The 14,654-nt window shown below is 43.7% G+C and overlaps 1 protein-coding gene across 1 annotated transcript in view; it reads right to left on the bottom strand.

Annotated features, from left to right (window-relative positions):
- LOC127575302 (CUB and sushi domain-containing protein 1-like) overlaps window positions 1-14,654 on the bottom strand; it is a 2,402,828-nt gene that overhangs the window by 2,098,886 nt on the left and 289,288 nt on the right. The window contains 1 exon segment of the mRNA XM_052025075.1: window positions 9,939-10,155. Coding sequence (XP_051881035.1) covers window positions 9,939-10,155 — 217 coding nt within the window.

Genomic DNA, 14,654 nt, shown 5'->3' with positions numbered 1-14,654 from the left:
AATGGCTTCCAACTAAACTGTACAACACTGCTGTTCTTCCACAGCAAGCTTTGACTTCCTTACATGTTTCAGCTCCAACTTGATATAGAGAGAATTGAAACAAGTTTTCGAATAAATCTTTGCTCAACCAAACATTCATTTAAGTCAGATTTTAAAAATGGGAGGTAGAACACACTCATAGCCTTCAAGCCTTTTGTTGATTTATTAATGACCCACGATCCTTATTTTGCTGGCAGTTCCCTGGCTGCCTTCCAAAGCATACTGTTCAGCATTATAAGTGTGTTCTGTTACCAGCCCCTGCTGGTTCACAACTACCTTTGATTTTCAGTGGAGATGGAATCTGAAGCGACTTCTCCTCATGAATACCTGCTCAGCAATCCCTGTCACTGTCTTGGAAAGAGTTCTGTCACCCTCCTCCTGGGGTGAAACCTAAAGTGTCAGGCTTTCCCGTACCACCTTATCTTGTACTGACTCCATTCTTCCCTCATATTGAAGTCACTACATGTACTAATTGTACATGGTAGAAACATAATCCCAAGGATCCAAGAAAACCTGAAAACACTATGGGGAGAAAGACATCCTGAATCAACAGGAGTGAGTGTGAATCGTTCTCACCTCTCTGGCCTTCTCTGACTGATCAACAAAGACCACAAAAACGGTTTTATTTATTTATCTCACATAATCTATGAGCCAAATGCTGGCAAATGGGACTAGGTTGGATGGGCCATCATGGTCGACATGGACCAGTTGGGCCAAAGGGCCTGTTCCCTTGCTTTCCGACTCTATAACAACCACAATGTCATTCAACACCTGCAACTTCCATGTTCTGATGTGCTCCAGAAAAGGAGATTCCCACACAGACCAAGGGCTTTGAAATATTGGTGGAAAAACTGATAAATCTTCAACAAATCAGGTTGCACTCTGCAATCCTCCACTGGGTCTGAAGGACCCAATATTGACTTCCCCTCTGCATATATGGATCGAGCATTGTATCTAGTAATGGTTATCTTTGAAATTATCTGCATATAACTCTGCCAGTAACTATAATCTGTCAAGAAAAAAAAAATCCATCACTTCAAAGTTGTATTTGTACCCTCGAATGAGATACGTTTCATTTCAAGAGTCCTGGTCTAAACTCCTTCCCCGGTAAATAGGACCAAAGATTCCACAATCAGTCAATCCTTCAGCACATGATTGCTTGTCTGTCAGTAATTGAGACAGAATTGTTTTGCCACTGTGACAGTTGCTGAGTTTCTTAACATGAACAACAGAGGCACAAAGGGGCAAATCTCCTGACCGGATGTCAGTGCTCTTCCAGGATCATACCCACCTTTCCCAGCAGCAATCCCAGTGCCCAGTGTTGGCCAGGGCTTAGGTTGGCAGCACCTTCTGACCTGCTGCTGGGGACTTGGCGCAGGTGAACTCCTCTGATGGGGCAGCACACTTCTCCAAGACTCCCAGTTCTTAGATTGGGAAGTGAAGGCTGGACAACCTGAGGGCAGGTCTCACTGGCTGTCAAAGCCAATCGGTGAGCAGTTTGCTGGCTGCAATCAGACAGCCCAGATACTGCTCTCAGCCATGGACACGTATTGTAAACTGGACTTCCAGCCAAAGACTTCCAGGGGAAATGAGCAGCAGAGCAGATCCACCCCGTTATGGAAAAAAAGACAATAGGTATCTGAGTAGATGCTATCACCAAGAAAGCCCAATAGCACCTCTACTTCCTCAGAAGGCTAAGGAAATTTGGCATGTCCCCATTGACCATGAGGATAGGCAGCATACCTCCGGTATGATTATTCTCAACACTGGTGCCCCACAAGGCTGCATCCTCAGCCCTCTACACTACTCCCTATACACTCATGACTGTGTGGCCAGATTCTGCTCTAACTCCATCTACAAGTTTGCAGATGATACCGCCGTTGTAGGCCGTATCTCAAACAGCGATGAGTCGGAGTACAGGAAGGAGATAGAGAGCTTAGTGGAATGGTGTCATGACAACAATCTTTCCCTCAATGTCAATAACCAGGCATTGACTTCAGGAAAAGGGGCGGTGTACATGCACCTGACTACATCAATGCTGCTGAGGTTGAGAGGGTTGAGAGCTTCAAGTTTCTGGGAGTGAACATCACCAACAGCCTGTCCTGGGCAAATCACGTAGATGCCACGGCCAAGAAAGCTCACCAGTGCCTCTACTTCTTCAGGAGGCGAAAGAAATGTGGCATGTCTCCTTTGGCATTCACCAACTTTTACCAATGCACCATAGAAAACATCCTATCTGGATACATCACAGCTTGGTATGGCAACTTCTCTGCCCAGGATCGCAAGAAACTGCAGAGACTTGTGGACACAGCCCAGTGTATTACGGACACCAGCCTCCCCTCCTTGGACTCTGTCTTTACATCTCGTTGTCTTGGTGTAGCAGCCAGCATAATCAAAGACCCCACCCACCTGGGACATTCTCTCTTCTCTCCTCTTCCATCGGGCAGAAGATACAGGAGCCTGAGGGCACGTACCACCAGACTTAAGGACAGCTTCTACCTCACTGTGATAAGACTATTGAACGGTTCCCTTATACAATGAGATGGACTCTGACCTCACGATCTACCTTGTTGTGACCTTGCACCTTATTGCACTGCACTTTCTCTGCAGCTGTGGCACTTTACTCTGTACTGTTATTGTTTTTACCTGTACTACCTCAATGCACTCTGTACTAACTCAATGTAACTGCACTGTGTAATGAATTGACCTGTACGATCAGTTTGTAAGACAAGTTTTTCCACTGTACCTCGGTACAAGTGGCAATAATAAACCAATACCCTCAACAACTTTTATCGATGCACTGTAGTAAGCATCTTATCCAGATGCATCATGGCTTGGTATGGGGCCACAAGAAACCGTCAAAGGTTGTGGACACAGCTCAGCACATCACGGAAACCAGCCTCCCTTCCATAGATTCTATCTACACTTTCTGCTGCCTTGGTAAAGCAGCCAATATAATCAAAGACATCACCCACCCGGGATATTCTCTCTTCTCCCCCCTCCCATCGGGCAGAAGACACAAAAGCCTGAGGCAAGTACCACCAGGCTCAAGGATGGCTTCTATCCCACTGTTATAAGACTATTGAACAGACCTCTTGTACGATAAAGATGGACTCTTGATCTCACAATCAACCTCATTGTGGCCCTTGCACCTTATTGTCTGCCTGCACTGCATTTTCTCTGTAACTGTAACACTTTATTCTGCATTCTGTTCTTGCTTTTCCCTTTGTACTACCTCGATGTACTGATGTTCTGGAATGATCAGTCTGGATAGCATGCAGAACAAATATATCCCACTATATGTGACAATAATAAACGAATTACCAGTTATTGTATCTCTTCATCTTCCCTTACAACAAATGCAACAAAAATGTTAGTTCCAGAAATTTGGTTCACCCAGGGTCTAATGAATCAATGTAGAGAATGCCTGTATAAACCAAATACTGCTTCAGAGAATGCAGCAGATTGCAAGTGCTAAGGGTCTTTCGTGCATCTCAGTACATGAGACAATAAACCAATTACTTTTATGTCTGGTTACTGGACTCTGCAAGGGCAGAATAGGTACAGGGTGCAGCTTCTCAATCTTGAGATCAGCCTCCAGTGGAAGGAATGGCTAGAAGTCCAGTTTACAATATGCATCCATGGCTGAGTGCAGTATCTGAGCTGTCTGATTGCAACCAGCAAGATCTTAAATCGCTGCAATGTTGTAAAAGGTAACTGGGAATGTAAGGGTTGATGGTGTGCAGCTATTTCTTCAACCATGGCATGATATTGCTTCAACCATGGCGTGACTATGGTTATGACTGCAAGACATGCAGGTGCTGGTGAGAAACAAAGAAGTGCTTAAGGCATATCTTGTTTTGCTAAAAGTTTGCTGTAAACAACTGCCCTCATATGTGCAGTTTCCCCACGTAGGCTTCTTTAGATTAAGTATAAAAGAAGGGACACTGACATGTAAATCTGAGTGGGGATCAGTACAGAGCTCAGGTTACACTGTTTACTCTTTCTCTGTATCCCTCATTCCCACTAGCGTTAAAATAATAAAGCATTAGTTGGACACTCCTTGGTTCTGCTGTAGTTTGCTTTATTACAGCGAGTGTCAACTTTCACACTGTTCAGTGACAAGATGGTTCCACAAACTCGAGATGGTTCATACCACAACATAACATCTCGAACAATTCAAGAAAGCAGCTCATCAATACTTCAAGGTCAAATGAGCAATTAATACTGGGTTTGCCTGTAACATCCGAGAAATAACTTCTGAAAAATCTACCACAGAATGGCACAAATGATTCTTGTGTGATTGTGCACAAGGCAAACATTGATATTTCAGTGACAGAAATGTCTGGCAGTATTGAAATACCAAAGAGCATTGAGTTTTAAGAGCAAGGAAAAATACTTCTCCTGAAGATGGAATCTACAACAAGGACAAATTAAACTGATTGTGCAAAGTGCTTGTTCTACACTTTCTCAAGCTACTTAGTTTGAAGAATGATGAGCCATTCAATACTCCTCAGACAAATCACGACCACGTTGCTCAATGCTCAACTGGCCTCTTAAAAGCAAATTCCATTAGAGTAATGGGATTCACGCATTCAGGAGATGACTCAAGTGCCAAGTGAATTCACTGTAAAATAAGTACAATTACAACCATCAGGGTTGTGTTAATTTTGTTCAACTCTCACCTCAGTATTTTTATGACCTGCTAATAGGTTTACTGAAACCTCTTCCGCTTTTGCTTTTTGCACAATGGTGCTCTGTGCTTTCAGCCTCGGTGTCGTGGCTTGTACAAAGGCTCGACACTGCAGGCATTTTACGGAATAATGTTTTGCTTAATCGTGTGTATGAACTTCGTTTTCTCTGTCAATTATAATGTCAACACCAAGGATGAGAGTTATCTTTTGCATTATGAAACCACACTTATCTTTCCAAACTGCCGATTATATTTCTTCTTCTCATTTTTGTTCACAGTTATGCTTCAAGATTTACTTATCATTTGATCGGGAGATCTATCCCAGTACATAGATGCAACCATGAAGGCGGTGCACCAGTGCCTCTACTTTCTTCGAAGTTTGAAGAGATTTGGCCTGTCATTGAAAACTTCTACCGACGTATAGTGGAAAGCATTCTGACTGGTTGCATCACAGCCTGGTATGGAAACTCCAATGCACAAAGGACAAGAGGCTACAGAGAGTGGTGGGCTCAGCCAGTTCCATCACAGGTACTGCTCTCCCCACCATCGAGGACATCTGCAAGAGGCAATGTCTCAGGAAGGTGACATCCATCATCAGGGACCCCCCACCATCTGGAACATGCCCTCTTCTCGATGCTGCCATCAGGCAGGAGGTACAGGAGCCTGAAGACCCCACACCTCAAGGTTCAACAACAGCTTCTTCCCCACTGCCGTCAGGTTCTTGAACCCACCTATGAAATTCCAACACAACCTCGAACTGTGTTTCTTTCCCTTCTCCCTCTCAATCTTGCACTGGTGTCGTTATGTTTATTTTGCACGTGGTTAAGTCATGTATAATTTATGTCAATTTAAGTTTATGTTAACTTATGCTTGTCCTGGTCTTGTAATGTACTGTGCTGCTGCTGCAAAAACCTGATTTTCACATCACTGTATGTGTGCCTATGACAACAATGAACTTGAACCTGGATAAAGTAGTTTAGAAGTCATACAGGATACTTGGCAGGAGCTTTGGAAGGCAGGCTAGAATGGACAAAATATACATTGGGCTCACAGCTACAGATAAGGCCCAGAGGAGATCATTGGGGATACTTCAGACCTGGAGAAGTTTAATTATGAGGAAAGGTTGGTTTCTCTGGGGTTATCATCTGTGGGACACGGAGGCTGAGGGGTTAATGTATTATTGTAATAATAAGGAGGTGTAGACAAGATGAAACGGTAGGACCCAGAGAGAGAGGTCAATAACAAGGGGGTATGAATTTCAAGTAGTCGAAAGATTAGCAGGGAATTGACAAAAATTGTTTTTACTTGGAGGATGGTGAGGGCAGGAAACCTTGTGACATTTAATACGTAGGTGGATGGACACTTAATGTTCCAGAATATACAAGGTCACAGAGCTGGAAAGTAATATTAACTTCAATCATTCTTTTATGGGTGAGATGGGAATCCATTTTTCTGATTCTTTGAAGGCAGGAGGGTAAGTGGGAGTTGTTTTATTTAAAAGTTAATCAGGGTAACCTGCTGGTGACAGGATGCATAGGATCCTGCTAATTCTGTATGATTGCTCAATGACAATTGTAATGATTGTAGTCAATGAGGCTCAGCAGAAGTGTTATCTCGTTTGTTCATTTACCTGTGGAATTAAAGCACTTTGAGGATGCTAAATCTGGTACTGTCTCTGAAAGCTATTGTCTGGTTAGATACTGGACAATGCAGATACACACTGACACCATAGATGTTTACACTGGTTCCTGGAACAAGTCATAGAATCATACAGCACGGAAACAGGCTCTTCGACCCAACTGGCTGCATAGCTAACAGCGCATCCCTTCCTGATGAACTTAATGCATTCTATGCACATTTTGTACAAAAGGGAAGTGGATTGTCACCATCCACCCTGACAGCCACCAACGCAACTGAACCTATGATCACAGTGGAGGACGCAAGATCAGTCTTTCCAGAGAGTGAACACGAGGAAAGCACCTGGCCCAGATGGTGTCCTGGGCCGCGTACTAAGATCTTGTGCTGATCAGCCGGCAGAAGTATTTGCAGACATATTCAACCTCTCCCTGCTTCAATCTCAGGTTCCCTCCTGTTTTAAGAAGACCACTATCATCCTGGTACCAAAGAAAAGCAAGGTAACATGCCTCAATGACTACCGACCAGTGGCTCTGACATCTACCATCATGAAATGCTTTGGGAGGTTGGTCATGGCACACATCAATTCTGGCCTCGTAGACAACCTGGACCCATTGTAATTCGCCCATCGGCAAAACAGGTCTACAGCGGATGCCATCTCCCTGGCCCTACACTCAGCTCTGGAGCATCTGGACAGTAAAGACGACATTAGACTATTGTTTATTGACTACAGCTCTGCCTTCAATACAATAATCCCAAGCAAGCTTGTCACCAAACTCCAAGACCTAGGACTCAACACCTCCCTCTGTAACTGGATCCTTGACTTTCTAACAAACAGACCGCAATCAGTGAGGATAGGCAGCAATACCTCTGGCACGATTATTCTCAACACTGGTGCCCCACAAGGCTGCATCCTCAGCCCTCTACTCTACTCTCTATACACTCATGACTGTGTGGTCAGATTCTGCTCCAACTCCATTTACAAGTTTGCAGATGATACCACCGTTGTAGGCCGTATCTCAAACAGCGATGAGTCAGAGTACAGGAAGGAGATAGAGAGCTTAGTGGAATGGTGTCATGACAAAACCTTTCCCTCAATGTCAACAAAACAAAAAGAGCTGGTCATTGACTTCAGGAAAGGGGGCAGTGTACATGCACCTGTCTACATCAATAGTGCAGAGGTCGAGAGCTTCAAGTTCCTGGGAATGAATATCACCAACAGCCTGTCCTGGTCAAATCACATTGATGCCACAGACAAGAAAGCTCACCAGCGCCTCTACTTCCTCAGGAGGCTAAAGAAATTTGGTTTGTCCCCTTTGACTCTCACCAGCTTTTCCCGATGCACCATAGAAAGCACCCTATCGGGATGTATCACGGCTTGGTACAGCAACTGCTCTGCCCAGGAGTGCAAGAAACTGCAGAGCTGTGGACACAGCCCAGCACATCACGGACACCAGCCTCCCCTCCACAGACTCTGTCCACACTTCCTGCTGCCTCAGTAAAGCAGCCAACATAATCACAGACCTCTCCCACTCCAAACATTTCCTCTTCTCCCCCCTCCCATTGGGCAGAAGATACAAAAGCCTGAAAGCACGTACCACCAGGCTCAAGGACAGCTTCTATCCCACTGTGATAAGACTATTGAACAGTTCCCTAGTACGATAAGATGGACTCTTGACCTCACAATCTACCCTGTTATGACCTTGCACCTTATTGTCTGCCTGCACTGCACTTTCTCTGTAACTGCAACACTTTATTCTGTATTCTGTTATTGTTTTATCTTGTACTACCTCAATGCACTGAACTGATCTGTATGAACAGTATGCAAGACAAGTTTTTACAAGTGACAATAATAAACCTATTTACCAATACCAAAAATGGGGGCCTGAAACATTAACTCTGTTCCTGTCTTTACAACTGCTCCCTAAACTCATGAGCATTTCCAGCATTCTTTCTGGAAAATATCACCTCTGGGTTCCAAATTCAGTTTACTTCCTCCTATTGCCATGTTCAAGTTCAAGATCAAGTTTATTGACATGGGCACGTGTACCCAGGGTATAAATGCCACAAAAATTATCTCTTTGCAACAGCAGCACAGTGCGTTATAAACTTGCATAACAGAATAAACAAAATAACGCAATGACAGCAGTGCAAGTTCAGGGAAATAGAGGTAGAATTGTGGTTTTTCAGGTGGGTTCAAGAACCTGATGGCAGTAGGGAAGAAGCTGTTGTTGAACCTTGAGGTGTGTCCTCAGGCTCCTGTACCTCCTGCCTGATGGCAGCATCGAGAAGAGGGCACTGCCTGGATGTTGGGGGTCCCTGATGATGGATGTCACCTTCCTGAGACATCGCCTCTTGTAGATGTCCTCAATTGGTGGGGAGAGCAGTACCCGTGATGGAACCGGCTGAGCCCACCACTCTGTAGCCTCGCGTCCCTGAGCATTAGAGTTTCCACACCAGGCTGTGATGCTTTCCATTCCTTATTTTTAAAGGTCATGTGGAAATCATTGTTACCATGGAAGGGATTATTAAAGTGATTAAAACAAGACGATATGGTCATTAGCCCTTAAGTCAATGCCATAATTATTAGTGCATTGATGCACAAATCATTCGAAGGCCAACTTAGACAGATATTCTTTCAATCGAGATTTTATTACAATTCCTCGTAGAACCATTATAAACACCAGATAGAATATGTAATTTGCCGAGATTTTAGTGAACACCTTGCACAAACTGGATGAAAGGCTGAATTCATTCCTTTCGAGAGGGAATCGAGTAGTTTTAACTTGTCAATACGACCATTAAAACAGACATACTGCCATACCTCTTAATTTACTGAACTTCTACTTGTATAGAAACATCTTCAGTTATAACACTCTTGGTGAACCAGCGGCAGTGGAAATTTCTCTTTAACATGTATATTGTTGATACACAAAAATGGAGATTTTCACTTTATCTGCCAAGAATCCAACATAGTAAACTATAAATACAACTAATGAGATATAAAGTAGGCATTATTGTCAATTTTTTAAAGAGATTAAACACCATGGAATAGCAGGGTTTGGGTCTGAGCCCACAGTTCATGTCTGAGCTTAAGTTTGTTCTTACTGCAGGGAACCATCTACCACTGAGAATATCAGAGGAACAGTTGCCATAGGCTACTCTGTTTGGCAACAGAGAGACTGTGGCAAAGATACCACAGCAAACCCCTCCACTAGTTCTGAGCCAGCAAGAGAGAAAATAGAAGAAAGCACAGAGATATCACTTCACCCAAAATGAGAAAAACTGTATATAAAAACAACACAATTAATACAAGGAATGAAATAGACGACAGGAGATTTGAATACCAGCTTTAAACATTTGTTGAATTCTTAAAACAGTTTAAACTTTGAAAGTCATACTTATTTTCTTTTAAAATTGGAATGGGTTGATGTTTAGTTACTTGAGATACCCAAGATTTTCACATTCGCTCAGACAAAGTGCGATGGAACATCTCTCTCACGGAATTGTTCAGTGCAGAGCAGGAGTGACTGGGAGCATGAGCTTGCTTTATAAACAGGTGGCACCTTACCTCATTTTCAAATTGCCTTGCTGTGGTTGACCGTCATAGATGGATAAGAGATCAAAGTCTTCTTCCAAGGCAAAGATCTGGAATACAAGCTGTATCCGGTTCCGTTCCCCAGTAACGATAATCCAGGTGCAGTTTGCATAATTCGGGTAACCATAAGGGAATCCAGGGCTTTCTATGGTGCCATTCGGGCTTTGCACTAGTCCACCACAGTTCTGATCTGAAATGAAAATCACAACTGGCTCTTAAATGGAACATAATGCTGCACTTTGATCAACAGGCTTTGCATTCAACACATCATCAACTACATAGAGATGCAACATTTTTCACTCACATCGAAATGACAGCCAACAATGCAAAGTAAACTTTTACCAGAGAGCTCAAAGTTCCTCTGTTACATGAGGATTCAAATTTATTTCACACAATTGCAATGGGTTTATTTCAAGTTTATACCAATCCATGTGTCAGACAGACCTGGTGCAGGCAAATGGGATCAGTGGAGATGGACACAAAGGTCAGCATGGATGGGATGGGCCAAAGCAACTGAATGTTGCTCAATGGCATCATGATAACTCTCCAAATACAGATAATCACAGATATAAGGTCTTGCAGTCCAATGACATGCTTCATTCCAATTAAACTCAAATCTGTTAATCAAACATCTGATGTGCTCCTCCAACATTAGTCAATGGGGTGTTTTTTTTTTATAAAGATCTCGTGAAATATTTCACATTTGTTAAACATACCCGAGATTTTTGCCAGATTTTGAGGCACTCATTGGCACTTTAAGAATGGGCAGATCAGAGAGGCAAACTGAAATCTCACAACGTCCTTTTGGGAATCCCCAAGGATTTCCCAACTCCAAGGATGATGGGCTCAGTGAATTCAAATAATTGCACTGAGCTGTATGGTATGATTGGGACTGAGTACACTTGGGAAAATTGCAGTTAACAGGACAGTAAGGGCACAGTTCTGGAGTGTAAACCTTCCAGTCCGATTAGTCTGGACCATAAGGTCACTGCAACAAACAATCTGCTGGAGGGACTCAGGGGATCAAGCAGCATCTGTAGGGAGATAGGAACCGTCGATGTTTCGGGTCCTGATACAGGATTTTGACCAGAAACGTTGACGATTCTTACCCCCACACAGATGCTGCTCGACCCGCTGAGTTCCTCCAGCAGATAGTTCGCTGCTCCAGAGTCCAGCGTCTGCAGTCTCTTGCATCTCCTTCTGCTCACTGTAATTTTGATGGGAGTTCAAGCGCCTAAGTGAAATAAACAGTCAACTTCTTTCCAATAGAAATCAGGACTGGAGGGGAATGATACAGTCAGAACCTTCATGCACTTTCAGACATCAGGTGGATGGAGATTTGTGACCAGATTTAGAAACATTCACAAACCACCGGAACACTCCTCCCAGGCATGTTCACTGCTGAGATCTGCTGCTTTGACTTTGCTCTGATCCTTTCCAAAGAGCTTCCTGCTGCAGAGTCGACAGGACATCATGTCACTTACTTGTCATCCACAGCTCCCCTGTCAGATTCATGTGAAGCCACTGCCTCTTAGTCACTCAATAATCAACCATCAATCAATTCCTTTGGAAATAATGGCTGAGATGCTGTTAAGGTAGTGGTAATGGAACATTCTGGTTGATTGTGTTTTGCCTGGTTTGGAAATTTCTGTAATAAGTGCTCATGGCAGATAAATCCCCCATTTCCCAGCAACGTTATCTGTTCCATGTAACCCCACCACCTGGAAGTTGTCCTCCACGCCACACCCCATCCACAGACCACTGTTTCTTCACCATCACTGCGTCATCATCCTGGAACTCCCTCCCCAACTGTGCAGCCATACCTCAAGGACTGCAGCAGTTCAAGAAAGCAGCGCACCACCCCCCTTCCCAAGGGCAGCTTGGGACAGGAAATTTCATGATATTTATCTATCCGTCACACGTACATCAAAACACACAATGAAATGTATCTTTTGCGTAGAGTGTTCTGGGGGCAGCCCACAAGTGCCGCCACTCTTCTGGCGCCAACATAGCATGCCCACAACTTCCTAACCCGTACGTCTTTGGAACGTGGGAGGAAACCGGAACACCCGGAGGAAACCCAAGCAGACGCGGGGAGAACGTACAAACTCCTTACAGACAGCGGCCGGGATTGAACTCAGGTCACTGGCACTATAATAGCATTACGCTAACTGCTACGCTACCGAGCTAGCAATTAAATGCTGGCTCAGCCTACGAAGCCCATGTCTCTTGATCAGGTGCAGATAAAATAAGTTCTGATGAAAGAGCATTGGCCTGAAACATTAACTGAGCTTCACTCTCCGTAGACACTGCCTGAACTTCCTTTACTTTTACCTTCATTTCAGATATTGAGCTTCTGCAGTTTTCTTTTTCATTTATACTGTACTTCATGTCTGCTCGAGACTTCTGTGGAGCCAGACAACAGATTTTCAGGACTATTGGATAATACTTCTATTAGTAACCCAAACAACTTTAATTCTTAAGATTTTACATAGTATTTTTAAAAAACTCTACTTAATCAGCTATGCTTAAAGGGAGCATGGGAAACATGGCCCCAGTGAAGGAGGTTTTCAGAAATTGCAGGGGACCTCGATCAGCTGAGTAAGTGGGCCAAGGAATGGCAAATGGAGTTTAATTCAGATATGCAAGTGCAAGGTGCTGCATTTTGGAAAATCAGGGTAAGACTTTCAGTGAATAGTGGGGTCCTGGGGAGTGTTGCAGAACAGAGGGACCTTGGAGTTCAGGTACATGGTTCCCTGAAAGTGGAGTCAGAGGTGGACAGGATGGTGAAGGTGGCTTTTGGCACGATGGCCTTCATCAGTCGGCTTTGAGTAGAGAAGTTGGAAGGTCGTGGTGTGGTTGTACAGGAAGCTGGTGAGGCTGCAATTGGAGTATTGTGTTCTGTTTTGGTCTCCCTGCAATAAGAAAGATGTTACTAAACTGGAAATTGTGCAGAAAAGATTTACAAAGATGTTGCCAGGACTTGAGGGACTGATTTATAGGGAGAGGTTGGACAGGCTCAAACCTTATTCCTTGGTGCATAGAGGACTGTGAGGTGATCTTATATTGGAGTACGAAATCATGAGGGCCATAGGGTCAATGCACACAGTCATTTTCCCCAGGGGTTGGAGAATCAAGGTCGAGAGGGGAGAGATTTAATAGGAACTTAAGGGGCAACTTTTTTTTTGTTGCACAAAGGGTGGTGTGTATGTGGAATGAGCTGCCAGAGGAAGGGCTCGAGGCAGGTACAATCACAACTTGTAAAAGACAGTTGGACAGGTCCATGGATAGGAATGGTTTAGAAGGATCTGGGAAAATAGATGGCAAATGGGACAAGCTTGGATGGACATCTTGGTCGGCATGGACCAGTTGGGCTGAAGGGCCTGTTTCTGTGCTGTATGACCCTATGGCTCTCTCTATGACCCTATAAGTGGAAGCAAAATGTAGGAACTGCGGTCCTGATGAGTGAAAAGTGTGTCAAACCATCAGGATTTCCAAATCATTGGGTCATGGACTATTGAAATGTTATTGTGCGTGTGTACAGAGAATATAGATAGTTGCAACTGAGCTTCAGAAATGACAGGCATTGATGAGAGTAGATGTAGGAGATGTAACAGGGAGGACAAAGATCTACGGATTGTCCTTGCTCTCTGTGGCATCAGAGATGGGTGAGCAACATGAAGGAACGATGGCCTTAAAAACCAGACTCCTCTCCAGAATCACAATGATACTGCACTTGAGCTAAAGAGGCAAAGTGTGGCTGCTTATGACAGGGCCCTGCAGAGTTATCAAATATGGATGAAGTTAAAAAACTGCAGATGCTGTAAATCTAAAATTAAAAAAAATAGAAAATGCTGGAAATACTCATCAGGTCAGGCAGCGTCTGTGGGAAGAGGAAAAGAGCTAATGTTTCAGCTTGGAGATCCTTGGCACTTGCAATCCATTGCGTTCTCTGAAGCAGTATTTTTATAAAAAGGCATTCTCTTCATTAATTCACTAGACCTTGGGTGAATTAAACTTGTGAAACTTACATTTTACTTGCATTTGTTACAAGGTAAGATGAAGAGGTGCAATAATTGGTAATTGGTTTATTATTGTCACAAGCAGGATACAGCTACTACCTCAATACATCGTGTAATGAATTGATCTGTATGATCAGTGTGCAAGACAAGATTTTCACTGCACCTTGGTAAAAGTGACAATAATAAGCCAATACCAATACAGTGAAAAACTTTGTTTTGCATGCCATCCAGACTGATCATTCCAAAACATCATTACATCAAGGTACTACAAAGAAAAAAAGCAATAACAGAATGCAGAATATAGTGTCACAGTTCCAGAGAAAGTGCAGTGCAGGCAGACAATAAGGTGCAAGGGCCATAATGAGGTAGATTGAGAGATCAAGAGTTCATCTGTATCGTACAAGAGGTCCATTCAAGAGTCCTATAACAGTGGGATTGAAGCTGTCCTTGAGCCTAGTGGTACGTGTTTTCAAAATTTATATCTTCTGCTCAATGGGGAGGGGTGGGGGTGGGGGGGGGAGGCAGGGAAGAGAAAGAATGACCAGGGTGGGAGTGGTCTTTGATTATGTTGCCTGCTTTCCCAAGGAAGCGAGAAGTGCAGACAATGAAGGGCTGATTTTTGTTGCATTGAGAAGCCAAGGTAACGACTTATCAGTTGCCTCCATAC

This window comes from Pristis pectinata, chromosome 10, assembly GCF_009764475.1.
Source record: "Pristis pectinata isolate sPriPec2 chromosome 10, sPriPec2.1.pri, whole genome shotgun sequence".
In the NCBI taxonomy this organism is placed as follows: domain Eukaryota; kingdom Metazoa; phylum Chordata; class Chondrichthyes; order Rhinopristiformes; family Pristidae; genus Pristis; species Pristis pectinata.
This window is presented reverse-complemented; position numbering and strand designations above follow the sequence as displayed.